This window comes from Bacillus rossius, chromosome 13, assembly GCF_032445375.1.
Source record: "Bacillus rossius redtenbacheri isolate Brsri chromosome 13, Brsri_v3, whole genome shotgun sequence".
Lineage (NCBI taxonomy): Eukaryota > Metazoa > Arthropoda > Insecta > Phasmatodea > Bacillidae > Bacillus > Bacillus rossius.
The window spans coordinates 45296488-45315966 of record NC_086340.1 but is presented as its reverse complement, the minus strand read 5'-3'; the positions used below and the strand labels follow the sequence as shown (position 1 = coordinate 45315966).

General features: G+C 38.9%; 1 protein-coding gene across 1 annotated transcript; it reads left to right on the top strand.

Annotated features, from left to right (window-relative positions):
- Positions 1-5074: 5074 nt before the first annotated feature.
- On the top strand, positions 5075-19255 carry LOC134538508 (flightin). Its single transcript, XM_063379893.1, has 2 exons — positions 5075-5113; positions 18236-19255. Exon 2 carries the CDS (start codon positions 18244-18246, stop codon positions 18679-18681), a length of 438 nt encoding a protein of 145 aa, XP_063235963.1. The 5' UTR covers positions 5075-5113; positions 18236-18243; the 3' UTR covers positions 18682-19255.
- Positions 19256-19479: the final 224 nt, after the last annotated feature.

Below are 19479 nucleotides of genomic sequence, written 5' to 3'. Positions count from 1 at the left end.
ATCAAATTTTAAATACTTAGACAATACAGAGAATTCTATGGAGGGAAAATTGTTGGAAAAAATGTCAGCAAAGACGAATACAGCACGCTGACAGCAATGAAACAGGTGCAACAAGCACAGTTAAGTACAGAAAACCAACAACTGCAGACAGCAAAGCGACGCAAGGACGTATCAATGCATTGTAAGCAGGGGCGCAACAACTAAATTTCCAAAGGGGGGGAATATACCTTTTTATAAAGAATCATCGATCCCCCCTATTGAAGCGGGGGGGGGGGGGGGGGTCCGGGGTCCTCCCCCGGGAAAATTTGTATTTCAAGGTGGAAAATGGTGTTATTTAAGCAGTTTTATTATCTAAAAATTGATTACACAGCACTTTCTTTGCCCCCGTTTGCCCCCACTTCAAGGTTTCAGAGCGGGGACACAATACCCTTGCCCCCCCCCCCCCCTGTTGTTGCGCCCCTGATTTGTAACCATGCACACACATCACACTAACAAACTAGTAGTCAAACGAACCGACTATTCCGCGTTTCATCCTTAGATTGCAGCGTGCATTTAAAAGGGAATTACTCTCTCTCTCTCTCTTTCCAATGCTCAATAACTAGAGACCGGAAAAATTCGCGGGTTCAATGACCTCCAGGATAGACTCCAATATCCTCTACACACTCGGGCAAATGCAAACTGTTCATTGGCTGATGACTTGTGAGTCGTCTTGATTGGGTGGCCTGTGATTCGACACTTCTATGAGTGAGTGTCTCTAACTGGTCATCAGTCCTCCAGATTAACAGTGAACCAATGACAGAAGCAGCACTAAGGTATAATTATTTGAATTTCAGCATAACACGAAATGAACGCGCGAATTTTTCAGGTCTCTATCAATAACTACAATTAGCGCTGAACTTGCTTCCGTATACACCTCTGAGAAAAAAATGTTTTAGACAACTTTGTACAGTAATGGAATTTTTTTTAAAGGTATCTTAAACATTGTATTTTGTGAAGTAAAGTTTTGAACGATAAAATTTAGAAATTCACTTTCCCGTTTTACTTCATCAAGAGCATCATCTGATAATATTCATTATTTCTTTCTTAGGAGTGGTTATTGAATCACTCCATCTCGTTTTCAACTGCTTTTTTTCAACAATATTTTTTATCTCATTTCAAATAAAAAATGTTTTTTCTTTTGAGCATAGCCCATAATTTTATGAAATAAGTTGTTAATAATAATTATGGTGTGCTACAAATAGTTCCTCCCGTTAAATAACAATTGGTGCTGAGCATTGAATGATTTTTTTTTGTAATAATGACTACAACTGTGATAACTAATGTCAATAAACACTGATTTAACGTCTTAAAAAATGAACAAATAGTGAAACTTAAAATATAAACTCAAAGGCGGTATAAAAGATGACACTTGTAATGTTCACAAGCTGGGATGTCGGACTGGCAGCACAACGGAAACTGCTTCGACAGAGTTTCGAAGCCTCGTTCCTGAATCTCATTCATTTCATGTCCGCCATATTACCGAACATCGACCCAAGTGCTGGATCAACCCACAATCCAGAAGAAAAACATCTCATTAATCCCTATACGTTTGACCGTCATTACAACCAGGGCCGGCGCGTCCGTACAGGCGAACTAGGCAACCGCCTAGGGCGCCAAGTAGCTGGGGGCGGCGCAGCGCGACACACAACGATTATTGAAACTAGATGAAAATGGAATTTTTGTAACAGTTTGGAATGTTTATATTGATATAAGTAATTATTTAAAGTCCACGGTGACCTGTTTATGATTTGTAATAAGTAAAAAAGTAAAAAAAAAAAAACACACAAGCCTGCTTACATTTGATTGTTCACAAAATCTTAGGCTTACGTGATGTATTTTGAGGCAAGGAAAATTTTTTTTGGGTGTTCGGCTGGGGGGGGGGGGGGGGGGGGCTTAAAGGTTTTTCGCCTAGGGCGCCAATTTACCTTGCACCGGCCCTGATTACAACCTCTAAAGGTGTGTGTGTGTTAGTGAGGCGGGATGATAAGCGCGACGCTCGCTGGTGCTTCTAGCGCGGTGTCTCCTCTGGACTGGCGCGCAGTCTTCTCCCAGTGCATATGAGCGGTGACCGTAACATTATATGGCCTAGATAAAGGTGTAATGCAAGTCCCTTAAGTGCTTTCAAGAATCTGTACTGTTGGTTTATGACTAAAAAAAATTACTCTGAAAACACGCAATTTAACAAATTTAACTTTTCTAAAAAAAATACAGTTTAAAAACTTAATCCGGAAACAACACTACTTATTGGCCCTCAGAGAAACCTTAAATGCTTTTCGGATGTCTTGAGTAGTTTTCAAACCGAGTTGTTTTTCCTGGAGCTCCGCACACCGCGTGTGTGCCCGGACCAGGGCGTTGGGGTGGGTGGGGGGGGGGGGGGGGTTTGGCTTGTAGGAGGTGTTGGGCCATGGCTCCACGTGGTTCGGTGCCCGAGCCGAGAGCGCGCCACTGCAGGCTTGTGAACATTACAAGTTTCATGTTATATACACCGCCTTTGAGCTTATATTTTAATTTTTACTATTTGTTTATTTTTTAAGACGTTAAATCAGTGTTTATTGACATTAGTTATCACAGTTGTAGTCATTATTACAAACAAATAATTCAATGCTCAGCACCAATTGTTATTTCACGGGAGGAACTATTTGTAACACACCGTAACTATTAATAACAACTAATTTCATACAATTATGGGCTATGCTCAAAAGAACAATCTCCGCGGGCTTCCAAGAGAACAATTTCGGGAAGCCTTCTTTTCACAAACGAGAGAGCCAAAACCCCAAGTTCCCCGAAGTTTATGTTTTTTTCCGTATCTTAAATGTAGCTATCCTAACCAAATCAACCGTCCACAATGTTTTAAAGTATTTATAATGTAGCTAACCTAACCTAATTGACCATTAAAATCCTTTTATCAACACCGCCATATTTATTTACAATGAACAAAAAAAAAACCGAAGATGCACGATCGGGCGTTTGGTTCTCTCGTCTGTGAAAATAAGGCTACCCGCCAGAACAACCTCCGTGGGTCAGACTAGCGGCCGCCAGATCTAGGAGTCATCCTCCGAGGACAAGCTCTCCAGGACCAGGATCTAGTGCCAGGACTGACCTGCAGGCTTTCAAGAAGAGGTCCTGCTCCGTCGTCACCGACGAGCCATGTTACTTATGCCCTTTAGGTTCGCTCACGCTCGTTTAAGATTAACTAACGAGTGCATGGTCTCCAAAACAAAGTTTGGCTCACAATGAAAGGACTTGTTTAGTTATTCGACAAACCATAGCTAAAATTAGACTGTAATTCACCATTCAATAAAAAAATCAATTCGCACTTATCCATCAAAATACAACTCGCTGTCTTAAGTTTAAATAAAATAAGGGTCTTCGTGTTTATTCGCTCTCTTTATCGGCTAACGTCGTGAAATCAAATTTCGCAATCATTTCCACGTTAAGACATGTTACAACACAAGTATTCTACTAGCATAGACCTCAAAGTCACAATAAATACTTCTAGTTCGCTACGTGCTCGTCTTAAGACTTTACGCAATTACTTTTGAAAAGGACCTGTGACGACGGGATTTCTAATGGGCATTTTGAATACAACTGAATGAAAAATGGTACTTTTGTTTAAGATTTTCCTTTTTTTTCACAGCAAATGTAAAACGCTTAAAAAATATTTTGAATATTACTTTTAAAATATTCTAATCGCCAATATAACGGTATGCTCTTGATCTTTTCCTGAGAAAGCAGAACAGGCAATCTAAATAAATTCGAATTTGATTGCAAACATTCTGGAGGCTGAACGAGTAAATTCGCGTGCTTGCACTAGCTCTTCACTCTCTGCGCTAACTCTTCACTAGCTCTTCACTCTCTGCGCTAACTCTTCACTAACTCTTCACTCTCTGCGCTAACTCTTCACTAACTCTTCACTCTCTGCGCTAACTCTTCACTAGCTCTTCACTCTCTGCGCTAACTCTTCACTAACTCTTCACTCTCTGCGCTAACTCTTCACTAGCTCTTCACTCTCTGCGCTAACTCTTCACTAGCTCTTCACTCTCTGCACTAACTCCTCGTCCCTTCCGGCCATGTCACCTTCATGTTGGGAAGCCTATGATTCCCGTATCGTTCCCGTCATATCTGAAGTTGGCCGCTAGCTCGTGAAACCTCGTGGTTTTTGTGACAATTTCCTTTTAATTTTTACAATTTTAGAGTATTTTCAATGGTACTGACATGACATGACATAACATAACTGACCTATCTTAAATTACGATCTTTTAAGCGAGCTAAAACCTAAGAAGAACAAACTATAGCAAAGAATTGTAGTACTTTAACAACGTATAATGATTTATGTGACCCATCTGACGTAACCTGACCCTCTAGTTCACAGAACAAGGAGGGAAATAAAGAAGTGCGACTCTTACAGTGGAAACTGAAACCATGTTTTACGCGACATGTGTCGCTATCTGTTGGGCGGGCCATAACTACCAGCAAATAACAAATCGGAATAGAGGTCTCATACAAGGTTTTTTTTTTAAGTTAATACGTTTTTTTGGTTATATTAAGTTATCTCCTTATTTAATCGATGCGAAAATACTTAATGCTGTTTTGTAATAAACCGTCATGTAATGAATAAAGGAGTAGGAAGTGCAAAAACTCATTGTATTACAAATCACAAAATTAGTGGCTACCTAAAAATAGAGTGAATTTCCACTGGTTTGTCTGCCTGATAATAGCTTACACATTACTTCTCCTAATAAATTAATGTAGTTATGTCAGCAACATAATATGAAAACTACTATCTAGCGGACGGGCCCATGACTACTTCAAAAAACTAGGTCTCAGTCTCGGTAATTAGAGTTTCTCAATGTTGAAGCTGCACGAAGGCGGAATTGCGAGGTCTGACTCAGGCCACACGGATGCCGGGCTGACAGCTTGGCGGCAAGTAGCAAACACTCGGCCAAGGTCGTGTCGCGCTCCTGGCGGGTGTAGGGGGGGGGGGGGGACTGGTCAGGGGGGGTGGAGGGGGGCCGTGCTAGGGCCCCGGGCGTGCGTCAGTCCGCCGACCGCCGCGGCCCGCACAGCAGCGCAGGTGAGCTCTCTGGGGGACCCCTCAGCGGGGCGGGCCCCCCTCCTCCCAGGGCCAGCCGGGGCTTACACAGCTTCATTTGTAATGTTATGTGTGTTACGAAGTTATTTGGAAAATACAAAAATACTCCTTTGCTTATCAAATAAAAAGTCATAATCACATCTAATTTAGCTTTAAAAATATTATTTAGTTTTTATTTTTAAAAAAAATATGTTTCCAAGCTAATACATTACTCAACACATAAAAAATATTTAAATTCTAAAAAATAAAGATTTTTTTTAAGTGTGATCATTAATAAATCCATACTTCCAACAGTCACAACAATCTAAATCATGAATTTCTTTCTTTAAAAATAAGAAAATATATCTGATCTTAAACCATTTTTATCTTTTTTTTAAATTAAAATGAACATTGTTCATTTTGTGATCAATGAAAGTTTAGGATTTATAATTTACTACCCGATACCTCTAAGACTAAAAACTCTAAAATTTGATCTATTTATTACATGAAAAATTTTAATTCATGAATAAATACATCAGCAAATAAAAGTATTTCCAAATTTAAAAAAAAAAAATAGTTGTCACGTGAATTCAAGTGTATTCTAGATCGGGTAGAGATTTTCCAACTTTTAATTTCTTTGAAACCTTTAATTGTTAAAGTTTTTTTTAAAATTTATTTTAAAGTTTTTTCATCAAATATCTTCACATAACAACCTTCATCTCAAACACAATTAATATAATCCCCAAAAAAATTTAACAACATGAAATTCTGTAGCAACATTTTCATTATTTTATTTAAGATCAGTAAATTTAATAACATAATATATGCTTATAAGAGTCAAATTGTTAAATAGTGGGTTAATTATTATTATTTAACTAAGAATAATTTTATGAACATATATATCACTAAAAATGTTTAGAATTTAAAAAATAAAATGTAATAGATCTGATAGTAAGTATACCTACTAAAATATTTATGTTTTTTCTGTCTTTCACCCAACCCTTTTTATTTCCACCCCTTGTAGTTATGGTTACATAAACATTTCCTTACGACAAAAACGTTTTAGTCAATAACTAGAAAGTTTAAAATAAATAGGAATGGATTTGATAGTGCATTTATAAGGAAGTTTTATTTATTTTTACTCCAACCCCTATTTTTTTCAATCAGTTGCAGTAATGGTTCGTCTCATAAAAAATTGTTTCGGACTAAAGTTTAAGATAATTTTTTAAAAGATTTACAATTAATTTTTATAGATTTTATAGTTTACTTAATAAGGGAGTTACGATTTTTTCTCCTTCGACCCCTATTTATTTCACCCTAGCAGCAATGGTTGTTTGGTTAAAAATTGTTTCTGCCAAAGTTTTAGATAATGTTTATAAGGTTTATAAATAATATGAACGGATTTGACTGAATTTTATAAGGAAGTAATTTTTTTTTGTCCTTTAACCCCTGTTATTTTTCACCCATTTTAGTAATGGTTGGTTGTATCAAAAATTGTTTCAGAAAAAGGTTTCCGTTAATATTTACAAGTTTTACATACAATTTGAACGGATTTAATAGTGTGCATAGAAAGGGAGTTATGAATGTTTTTGTCCTTTAACTCTTGTATTGTTTTTCGGCCCGTGCAGTAGCCTAATGGTTGGTCATATAAAATATTATTTTACACAACAGTTGTAGATAATATTTAAAGGTTTTACAATAAATGAGACTTCAGTTAATTGTGTACATGGTTCGGAAATATGATTATTATTTTAATTTTACGCCTTTTTTCAACCCCTAGCAAAAATTGTTTGTTTATCAAAATTAGTTTCAGCCAAAAGTTATAGATAAAAACCATACGAGTTACAAACAATTTCGACGGACTCTGTGTTCCTAGTGAGGGAGTTATGAATTTTTTTCCCAACCCTTGTTTTTTTCCAACCCTTGCAGTTATGGTAGGTCGTATCCAAAATTTATTTGGATAAAAGGGATTTAGCTCGCCGGGCTCAATGGAAAGCGTCGTGGAATGTGGAAGTGGTAAATGGATTATATCTAGGCGCCTTTGCTAGTTGGATTAAGTATGTAGCAGTAATGGACCGTGCACCTGCAGGCAAGCACGCGAGCTAGCTAGCAAGCTTCTTGCTAGAGTCTCGTTACAATATCTATTTATTCAATATCCATAAAAATACATAGGATATAGGCTACACACAGCAATAGGTAAAAAATATTTAAATAAGAATTATTATAGTCATAAGTTTAATACTAAAACTTGATTTTATTATTAAAATTAATGTAATAAATATTTCAATATACTTTACTTTGTTAATTTTTACAGTTTTTAATTAATTAATTTTTAATTATAATTACAACCATAAAAATGGTGACTACTAAACTAATTGATTTGAAAGTAAAGTTAATATTGTTAGCTAAAAGCTTGAATATAAAAAGATAGAAGTAAGCTAAAAAGAAGAGACGGTTTGATTAGAGAAATAAATCCAGACCTTACTGCCCAATATTACACTTTCAACTTTCTCGTTAAATAAAGTATGAAACTTGTTTCTTTTACTAATAAGTTGTATGTTTTTATAGTAAAACAGTCTTCATTTTATAAATAAAAATTTTATTCTTACGCAATATGTGTACAAAAGTAAATTAATTAAATATTCTTGTAGTTATTGGCACATACAGGATAAACGCACATTAACAATGTAAAATACCTAAAAAAAAAATTATATTTTATGTAGAGCTTTAATTAGTTCAAATAATAGTGACTAGACTTTAAAAAATCTCAAATTTCCCAGCAAATTTTATTATAATGTAAAATAACCAAACGTTACCTACGGATTTACTTTTCTTTTAAGTCAAATTTCTCTTAAATTTTTAAGAAATTTGAAATTAAAATAAAGTTATATATCTGAAAGATTGAAATTATCGCGTAAAATAGTCAGTATTATTGTATTTACACCTTTAGATTTCTATTATTTATGTTTTAACTGTTTAGTTCTACCTATGGACAATTCCCAATACGTTCAATCTAAATGGCAGCTAATAATGCAACAAAATGAACAAGTGTTATTTTTATTGAATAAATATTAATTCACTTGAAATTATAAAAACATAACAATAATTAACGTAACTATTAAACAATGACCTACTGTACACCCTAAGAGGGCAGGATGTATGGTGAAAAATGGTTAAATAATTTCAATTTATTTGAAAATGTTAACTTCAAAAAGTATAATAACTCGGACAGCGAAACAAATTGGAATGTGTCACGAATGTGACAAGCTAATTGGCAACCCATTATACATAATGTCCCATAACTCCATGTCAAGCTTAAAACAGTTAATAGGTTATTTAATCACGGTTCTGAATTTTTAAAAAATTCAAAAAGTGTCGTAGTTTGAGTTACAGGAGTTTTCTGACGTGACGTCTAATAAATCGATGAACGCCGGCTGCACGCACGAAAAGGTGTCCCGTTACGCACGTTGTCCCGTTACGCTCATTGTACGCTTGCGCCGCATCTATCTCTCTTCCATTCGATTGGAACAACCATCGATTTGACTTTTTCGAGGCACATTAAACTTGAAACACTCCCATTCGTTTCCTACTTTTCCTATCATCGTCCTATCCTTAACAGAATAACACAGATTGGAAGAAGTTAAATAGCAAACATGTATAAAAGTTATAGTTAAAATAATATCTTCGTTAAAGTAATAAACATATTTGAATTAATGAGTGCAAATAAAAGTAAATTTATCAATTAAATTGTAGATTTAATTTCACTCCTTCTTTGTATCCATACAAAATAGTGATAATTCAATAAAAATGGTTCAATTTTATTCATAAAAGTATGCAATCATTTCATCAATGTTTTGTTATGACGTTGTCACGTTAAACTATCGTCCGTAAACCGACTTTACAGACAACCAATTTTTCAAACGTTGTTTTAACCCCTCGTCCACCATTTATATACTGAATGAAAAAATTACTGTACAATTATTAATAACTACTATTGATAACGATTCAAAATTAAATAAAACATGCTATACTTTTGAGAGGAAAAATTATTTGCATGACTTATGCGGCAAAATTTTTTATTACGGCAACATTGGCTATTCACACTGTAAAAAAAATTAAGTTTATAATTTAGCAAGTTATTTTCTATAATTAACAATATTTTCAAATAATTTTCTATGTTACCAACGTAATTTTTCTTACAGTAAGATTAATCAAATGTATCCTATTAAAATTGTTTTGCCGCATTAAGTATTCTAAATATTTTTTCACCCTAAAAGTGTATCATGTTTGATTTTCTTTTAAATGTTATCCATGGGGTTTTTTGTGAACGCGTAGCAAAAAAAAAAAAAAGTCACATTATCTAATGTTTTGATGCAAGGTGGGGATGTAAAAACTTTTCAAAATATGCATATAAATTAAAACTACGACACTTTTTAAATCAGGTTCTATGATTCAGAGCTGTTATTTACTGGACTATCTACTGTTATCGGCTTACGTATGTGTATGTGTGTTTATGTATGTGTGTGTGTACATTCATCATGTAGCCAAAAGTGATGAACATTAAAATGACAGTTGAAATGACACTGATATGTATTACTGTTAATAGAAATGAATATGTGGATTTTCTGACTCCCTCTTAGTTCGCTTAGAACCAGTATTATTAAAATAGTTTAAATTAAAATCAAATAAAATTTACTTAACACAATCACGTTAGTTATTATTTAAATATCTTACGAACCCACATCACCAATGCCAATGCATTCTCGTCTACTTTCCTTGATTTACTAAGGGAGACAAATAGACAACATATACCCTCCGTAAAGCATCTTTAGTGAACTTGCTGAGGTTCCCTTTTTTACAAAATGCCAGAGTGTGAGAAACTTTAAAATTGAACACTTGGAAATGTTTCAACTCCACCCGGGCCGTCCTAGGAGAAAATCACAGACACACTTCACAAACACTGCCCTTGTGGAGGAAACACAACAACAGAGCTGTTACCGCGAGAATAGAATGACTGACGCACGTAGCACAGTAGGAGAAAAGCCCAAAAACCTGGCCAAAACCCCAAAAAATAAATTTTCGAAATAGGGTCAGTTGAGTAGTCATTCAGGTAGAGGACTAGTAACTGAATTCTATTGTGGAAGGGGAAGCCCTTTAAGTGTATACCTGCGCCGCAGCGTCAGTTGGCAGCTAGTGTTCGTGAAGAGTGTACGTGTCACGCGCTGAACAGACGAAAATAACGCTGACTTCAAAAACCCATAACTTTAAAGTGACGGGTTTAATTTCAATTCTGCAACATGGATATGACTTCTGGAGGTATGTAGAACATGTTTTTACATCGGTTGAATCTAAAGTTTATGTATAAATGATTGAAATGTAGTATAGCCTTCGGCATAAATAAAATTGAATAATTTTGAAAACTTATATTTTCAACGGTCCGAAAAGTTATATATTTTGTCACATTTTGCAAAGCTCCTAGTCTCGGCCTTTAGTTTAATGTATAAGCTTTCGAAATTTACAAGAGTTACCTGCGGAAAACGTGCGTCTTGTCCGTTATGATTTTTTTCGCATCGTGCGGTAGCCGAGCGTGCACGCGGCACTATTGAGCAGCCTCTGCGCCTCTACCTGAGAATGGGTGAAGTAGCATCATAACGGACAAGACGGCTGTTATACGCTTGAAATAAATTATTTTAATATATATGTATGTGTATATATATATATATATAAATTTTCTGTGATTTAATTGTGATATATACGTATGCATATATATATATACATATTAAAATCAACCACATAAAAATGTCTTAAATATGAATGAAATGTTATAACATTCAAATAAAATATTTGAATATACATATATTATATAGTAAGCAAAGCTTTCTTTTAACCAAATCCATGTCAATATTTTCTGTCTAATTTTTTTAAAATTATTTCAATTATTGCGGTTATTTATTTGGTAAAATAATGTACATTGTTCAAGTTTTTGTATTAATTGAAATTTTTATCTTTTCCTTTAACACCAATTTTCTACAATTTTATGTCTTTATTACAGGGTCCGGTTACAAAGAATTGGTGCTGACAAGGAAAGAAGTATTTCTGATAATCAGCGAGCATTTATCCGATAAATTCGCTTCCTTGATCGAATTTATGGTAGAAAAAATTTCCAAGGACACCGGACGTACAGTTGTAGTGCCTGAGGACTCGAAACAGACTTTTTCGATACTCTTCAATCAAATGAGAACGAGGTGGCAACAAGCTCACAGAAAATCCTGTGTATTTTTCAAGAATAACTGTGAATGGCTTAGCAAGCAGGTATGTTTTGCCGCACCTACAGACACTGTAGTAACAAGCCCGGGTAATACGGGCGGCCGCCCGTCCCTTGAGTTTACAATGTCCAGTGAAAGATCTAAACGAAGGAAGACCCAAGATATTCGTACATCGTTCAACTCGGTCGAGTTAGCATACGCTACTCAGATGAGCCTTCGCTCTTCAGGACAATCCGACGCCGCAAAAGTTATTAAGGACGTAACAATGACGAGTCCTTTAAGAGCTTCCAAGTATCGTAAAGCTTACTCAGCAACGGATGAAATTACTTTATCCGAAGAGGCTGCACTTTCCGCTATGATTGAATATAAATTCTCCAAGAGTACTTACCAGGGAATGAGAAGATTAGGGAAGGAAAATAACTGTAAGCTATATCCGTCTTACGAAAAAGTGATGAAAGCAAAAAAGCGTTGTTATCCACCACGTGATGCAATCAGGATTACAGAGAGTAGTGCAGAAGTCCAACTACAGGCACTATTAGATCATACAGTTGAACGTATTTTACTCGTCCAAAATGTACTCATTCAAAGATTGACTCCAGATAATGTTTGTAAAATGGACTTGATTTGCAAGTGGGGTTGCGATGGAAGTTCTGGGCAAAGTGAATATAAGCAGACGTTCAGTGATGACAGCAAATCTGATGCGCATGTATTCTTTACTTCAGTCGTGCCATTACAACTCGTGTGTTATGATCAACAATCGAAGGAAGAAATAGTTGTTTGGAAGAACCCCAGACCCTCGTCTCCACGATTTTGTAGACCGCTTAGACTACTGTTTCTACGCGAAGACACAGAGTCAACACTTAATGAAGTCCAAATTGTTGAAGAACAAATACAGTCACTTCGTCCATTCGAAAGTGTAATAGATGGAAAAGAAATCTCCGTAATGTACAAGTTGTTGTTCACCATGATAGATGGTAAAGTTTGCAACGCTGTATCATTGACGAAATCTGCTCAACGGTGCTATTTGTGTGGAGCAACCAGCAAAGATTTTAATGCCATCGACACTGTATTGCAAAGGGAAATCAATGAAACAAATTTGAAGTTCGGATTGTCGACGCTGCACGCGTGGATACGGTGCTTCGAGTATTGCTTTCACGTGTCTTACAAACTCGGCATTAAAAAATGGCAAGCTCGAAGTGCCGAAGAAAATAAAATTACCCTGGAACGCAAGAGGGCCATTCAAGAAGGATTCAAGAAGCAATTGGGTCTAAATATCGATCGCCCAAAGCCTGGATACGGCAGCAGCAATGATGGCAACACAGCTCGGCGATTCTTTGAAAATTCGACGGTTTCCGCTGCGATAACGGGGGTCAACGAAGAAGTTATTAAACGCTTGTACGTAATCCTACAAGTTATATCGTGTGGCCACGAGATAAACTGTGAAAGATTTGAACAGTATGCTATTGAAACGGCAAGAAAGACCGTTGCATTATACCCTTGGTACTCCATGCCTACTTCGGTGCACAAACTATTAATTCATGGTCCAGTGATAATAACTCATGCTCTATTACCAATCGGCCAATTATCCGAAGATGCTCAGGAAGCTCGAAACAAAGACATCAAACGATATCGAGAAGATTTTGCGCGAAAAAGTTCCAGGGTTAAAACTATGGAAGATGTTTTTCATCGGCTCTTAGTTACTTCTGATCCGTACATTTCAAGTGTCAGAAGACTACCACAGAAGAAGCTGAAGAGTTTGTCGCCGGAAGCTGTAGCGATGTTGATCGCTCCTAAAGTGACTGCTGCAGCAGACGCATTTTGCGCAGAGATTGAAGCCGTGCCGGGAGTTGTAATAGATACAAACTCGGATAATGATTCTGACTCCGACTCCGACTCCGATTACGATTTTGATTAAGAATAAAATATTCTATTTTTGAAACGTTCCGTATGTATTTTGGAAATAAAAATAATAATTGCGTAGAATACACTGTTCACGTTTATTTTATTATGATGATTTTTTTCAATATATTAATGTATCTATTTAGCAGGATACTCGGCCATTTTGTTTATAACAATTTGCTGTAAGCTCTTTGTTGCAAGTTATAAACAATAGATATCGGATTGGTAATCAGCGACCTTGAAAACCCGTATATACCAATTTTTGTCAACATCTGGTAACTTTTTAACGTTCATGTCGGCCATATTGGATCGGCCATTTTTTTTTACGATAATTTGGCTTGCGGATTCGTAATCAGCGACCTTGAAAATCCGTAAATACCAATTTTTGTCGACATCTGGCAACTTTTTAACATTCATGTCAGCCATATTGGATCGGCCATTTTGTTTACGATAATTTGGCTTTCAGATTCGTAATCAGCGACCTTGAAAACCCCTGTAAGCAAATTTTCATTCCCGTCAAAGGTCATTTGAGGTTTTGGCCAGGTTTTTGGGCTTTTCTCCTACTGTGCGTAGGTTGGCTTTGGCCCATGAATGTTTACCAGCTTAAGACATTTTAATGGTATTCCAAGTTGTATCTCGTACCAGAAATAAACAACAGCTCAGCCCTTGAGAAACATTAGCGTGTTCAGAAGGGATTAACTCTCTCAAACGAAGATCGTGCTGGATGTCTAAAATACGAAATCATCAATGTTCCCTAAACCCAATTTTCAAAATTATTTTCATACTGAAGTGTAGTATATCATATATTCATATAATAATAGAGTCAAATGCAATTTAAAAACCTGAAGGTGAAATAACAATCTGCGGGGTTCTAGATTCATAAGTTATCATGGACTGTTATCCAATCAAAGGAAAATAAAAAATAATAATAATAATTCTTCGGATTAAATAAAATTCTTACTTTCCTAATTTTCTTCTTAAAAACCTATCTTTAGCATTTTTGAATACTTATGAATGTTTCCTCCAAATTTCTCAACATTTTGCTATTTCGAGGGAAAGATACACGTAAACTTGAAATTCTTTCATTTTTGACCAAACATATTACTAAAATATTCCAAAAAAGTAAAAAAAAAAAAAAAAAAAAACATAATTTAAATGTTTGGTAACATAATCCATTTCAGTCCTCGTTTCGATTTCTGGCAAGAGTAAATTAAGTAATTTATTAAATAAATAAAAAGAAATCTTAATTTGAAATTAAATAAAATTTTAATAAATAAATCTTGCTAACATCATAACTGCCATCTTGGGTTCTATATACTTTCCATCAGTTTGAATAGTGAAGTCACATCTGCCATAATAAAAATCCGTAATTTTCAACAAAAAAATTTGGGAAAATTTTAAATTAAAAAATACTTAATTAAATTCTGATTATAAAAATTAAAAAAAAAGTATTGGGTTCAAGACAGGTGAGGTCATTCAATTAAAAATGGCGACGACTCCTTTCTCCACAGAAGCCACCGCTAGACTGACATCCAAACACTAATTCCAAGAAATATATTACATGCGCCAGTATGATTACATGGCGGTCATCTTGTTTTCGTCTGCTGGAATCCTACAATTTGGATCCAACATAATGTTTTCGTCTGCTAGAGGGCGCTGATATCATATTAGTTTAATTCTTACCCGCTAAACTGTCGTATTTATTTCCAGGGCGCCCGCCATCTTGTCTTTAATTTGGCCGACATCTTGAAATTTTGCAATTATTTAGCTAGAAATTCTAGAAAATTCCAAAAATTATCAAAAAATCAATTATTAAAATAATAATAGATTCCTGTCTTCGGTTCGATACTTGACTGGTATAAAATCATTAATTATAATTACCATAAAAATGAATGGTTCGGAAAAAAACAAAAGATTTGTACAAATAAAAATGTATTACATAAATCTACTCTAATACAGGAACACTTGCGAAAGTTAGCATTTAGTTCTGCATGGGTCTGAATTTACTAATTAAGAGTTTATTGAAGACAGAGACCAGCCAGATCCTTTACTGACATAGTCTTCCTCTTCCCGACCGGCTTTCTCGATTCTGTTTACTGTTTTACACCGTTAGGCTGTAAATGGGAGTATTCATAGTCTTGAAAGCACACTTCTTCACTTTGTCCTCGAACTGATATGGTTTACCATACATGCAGTCCAAATACAAGATATATTTTAAAGTTACATACGTTGCTACTTCATCAGTAAGCTTATTTTAATGTTCTGCTTGATATCGTCAAGAAAAATACAAAAGTCTAAGTGTATTTAAATAATAGCAAGTCTTCCAAAATTCCACGAAACGCAGATTTTGCCAATTATTTACCTGCGGCTGCTGGAATAATATATTAGTCAAAACAAGAACCATTTACATTAATATGCAAGTCAAAAACCATTGAAAAAAGGAAATATTTGGAATCACTTTAATAAATGAATCACACGTAACGAACAGAACATTTGCACATACATTCTACTCAGTAGGATACATCCTATCAGAAGGATACAATTGTTAGTAAGATGTTGTAGGATACAATGCCCCAAACTATCTTTGGCTCCAGCAGTCTTTGGCTGCAATTGTCATTGGCTCAAAAGGTCTTTGACCACAACTGTATTTAGCTTCAGCTGTCTTTGGCTATAACAGTGTTTGGCTACAAAAGTGTTTGGTTACAAAAGTATTTGACTCCAAAAGTTTTAGGCCTAAAATTCTTAGGCCCAAAGACTTAGGCTCCAACTGTTATTGACTACAGGTGCACAAAAGATCCATCTGCTCCAAATGCTCCAATGCTCAAAAGCTCCAATCGTTCCAAATGCTCCAATGCTCAAAAGCTCCAACAACTCAAATTGCTCCAAGTCCTCCAACAGTTCCAATTGATCCAACAGTTCCAAGTGCTTCAATGCTCCAGGTGCTCCAAATGCTCAAATGTTCCAAATGCTCCAACATTCCAAATGCTCCAATGTTCCAAAGCTTCAATTGCTTTACTGCTCCAACTGTTCCAGGTGCTCCAATGCTCCAATAACTGCTCCAATTGCTCCAATTGCCCATTCAACAGCAAACGTTAATTTATCTCATATAAGAAACTTGTTGCGAGAATATCCTATTCTTGACAAGAGATGTCACCATGTGTTGTGTTGTGGTAAATATTATTTATTTTTTATTTGGGATGCAAGTCCAGCTCTGGAAGGCAACGTGCCGACAGCAGAGGCGCCAGCCCTGGAGGGCGGAGCTGACCCTCTGCCAGAGGACAGAGACCCATGATGTTCCCTGTATTCCAGAAGCAGAGATGCCCGAGGAGAGCCCAGCCCTGGAAGGCAACGTGCCGACAGCAGAGGCGCCAGCCCTGGAGGGCGGAGCTGACCCTCTGCCAGAGGACAGAGACCCATGATGTTCCCTGTATTCCAGAAGCAGAGATGCCCGAGGAGAGCCCAGCCCTGGAAGGCAACGTGCCGACAGCAGAGGCGCCAGCCCTGGAGGGCGGAGCTGACCCTCTGCCAGAGGACAGAGACCCATGATGTTCCCTGTATTCCAGAAGCAGAGATGCCCGAGGAGAGCCCGGCCCTGGAAGGCAACGTGCCGACAGCAGAGGCGCCAGCCCTGGAGGGCGGAGCTGACCCTCTGCCAGAGGACAGAGACCCATGATGTTCCCTGTATTCCAGAAGCAGAGATGCCCGAGGAGAGCCCAGCCCTGGAAGGCAACGTGCCGACAGCAGAGGCGCCAGCCCTGGAGGACGGAGCTGACCCTCTGCCAGAGGACAGAGACCCATGATGTTCCCTGTATTCCAGAAGCAGAGATGCCCGAGGAGAGCCCGGCCCTGGAAGGCAACGTGCCGACAGCAGAGGCGCCAGCCCTGGAGGGCGGAGCTGACCCGCTGCCAGAGGACAGAGACCCATGATGTTCCCTGTATTCCAGAAGCAGAGATGCCCGAGGAGAGCCCGGCCCTGGAAGGCAACGTGCCGACAGCAGAGGCGCCAGCCCTGGAGGGCGGAGCTGACCCTCTGCCAGAGGACAGAGACCCATGATGTTCCCTGTATTCCAGAAGCAGAGATGCCCGAGGAGAGCCCAGCCCTGGAAGGCAACGTGCCGACAGCAGAGGCGCCAGCCCTGGAGGGCGGAGCTGACCCTCTGCCAGAGGACAGAGACCCATGATGTTCCCTGTATTCCAGAAGCAGAGATGCCCGAGGGGAGCCCAGCCCTGGAAGGCAACATGCCGACAGCAGAGGCGCCAGCCCTGGAGGGCGGAGCTGACCCTCTGCCAGAGGACAGAGACCCATGATGTTCCCTGTATTCCAGAAGCAGAGATGCCCGAGGAGAGCCCGGCCCTGGAAGGCAACGTGCCGGCAGCAGAGGCGCCAGCCCTGGAGGGCGGAGCTGACCCTCTGCCAGAGGACAGAGACCCATGATGTTCCCTGTATTCCAGAAGCAGAGATGCCCGAGGAGAGCCCAGCCCTGGAAGGCAACGTGCCGACAGCAGAGGCGCCAGCCCTGGAGGGCGGAGCTGACCCTCTGCCAGAGGACAGAGACCCATGATGTTCCCTGTATTCCAGAAGCAGAGATGCCCGAGGAGAGCCCAGCCCTGGAAGGCAACGTGCCGACAGCAGAGGCGCCAGCCCTGGAGGGCGGAGCTGACCCTCTGCCAGAGGACAGAGACCCATGATGTTCCCTGTATTCCAGAAGCAGAGATGCCCGAGGAGAGCCCAGCCCTGGAAGGCAACGTGCCGGCAGCAGAGGCGCCAGCCCTGGAGGGCGGAGCTGACCCTCTGCCAGAGGACAGAGACCCATGATGTTCCCTGTATTCCAGAAGCAGAGATGCCCGAGGAGAGCCCAGCCCTGGAAGGCAACGTGCCGACAGCAGAGGCGCCAGCCCTGGAGGGCGGAGCTGACCCTCTGCCAGAGGACAGAGACCCATGATGTTCCCTGTATTCCAGAAGCAGAGATGCCCGAGGAGAGCCCGGCCCTGGAAGGCAACGTGCCGGCAGCAGAGGCGCCAGCCCTGGACGGCGGAGCTGACCCGCTGCCTGATCTGCCCACCAAGCGCCACCACGACCCCAGCAAGCCGCTCACGTACCGCTACTGGACCAGGCCCACCCACCTGCAGTACAAGTACCTGCACGACTACCGCTACAACTACTACGACGACGTGATCGACTACCTGGACAAGCGCACCCGGGGCCTGGCGCGCGAGCTGCCCCGGCCCCAGACCTGGGCGGAGCGCGCCCTGCGCGGCTACGTGCAGCCCACCAAGTACTACGAGGCGCCCTACCAGCGCGTCAAGGACTGGGAGCTGCTGCACCAGATCCGCGCCATCAACAACTACTACCACTACCACAAGTACGACTACATCACGCGGCGGTACCCGGCGCTGCTGCTCTGAGCACCACCGGCCTCCGCCCTTCCCCCTCGAGTGTTCCACGTGACGGGACAAGCATCAAGCACCCAGCATCCGAGCCTAGCCGGCGACCGGCCAAACTCGCGGACATGTCTGGCGACCGGGTTCTGAGCCTTCTGCTAAGGAAGCGTTGAATTACAGGCATCACAGTGTCCTGGTTTTGCACGTCAGTAGCTAACCGTAGTAATGTAGTGTTTGCCCCTAGTCCCCTTTCCATAGCTCATTGAATCCGCGAATACTTCCAGTCCCTATGTGAAGCTATTACTTCTACATAAAAAAAATATAATGCTATAAAATATTATGTGCTAATTTATAAAAAAAAAACCCATACATGGAAAATTTCACAAATGTGTGTGTAAAATTGTGTACGATCCTCCTAACAAGTAATGCTAATTAAAATATTCAAAGTAACAATTTTAGTAGTAGATGTGTGTCTCAGTGTATCCAAATGTGATATTTAAAAGTTATGGTTCCATGTAATAAATCTGATACTATTTGATTTTCATACAATGTAAAATATTTATGTTCACATCCATAACCAATAAAGACGAAAAATATTTTTATTATTATTTTTATGTTGCAGCTACCAACACCGAAACACACCTATATATATATGTGTGTATATATACACACACAATTTGTTTGTGAGTATACATGCCAGTTGGCAGATTAAACATTTCCCCAGAGAGGCATGAAAACATAACCCCACCCTAATTTATAAATAAAGTACCCTATTTATTAAATATAGACAAAAACACTATTCTAATAATGGAAATAAAATAC

Bases quoted from the DNA above. Each gene is read 5' to 3' on its own strand.
- LOC134538508 (XM_063379893.1), top strand. From the start codon at position 18,244: ATGCCCGAGGAGAGCCCGGCCCTGGAAGGCAACGTGCCGGCAGCAGAG.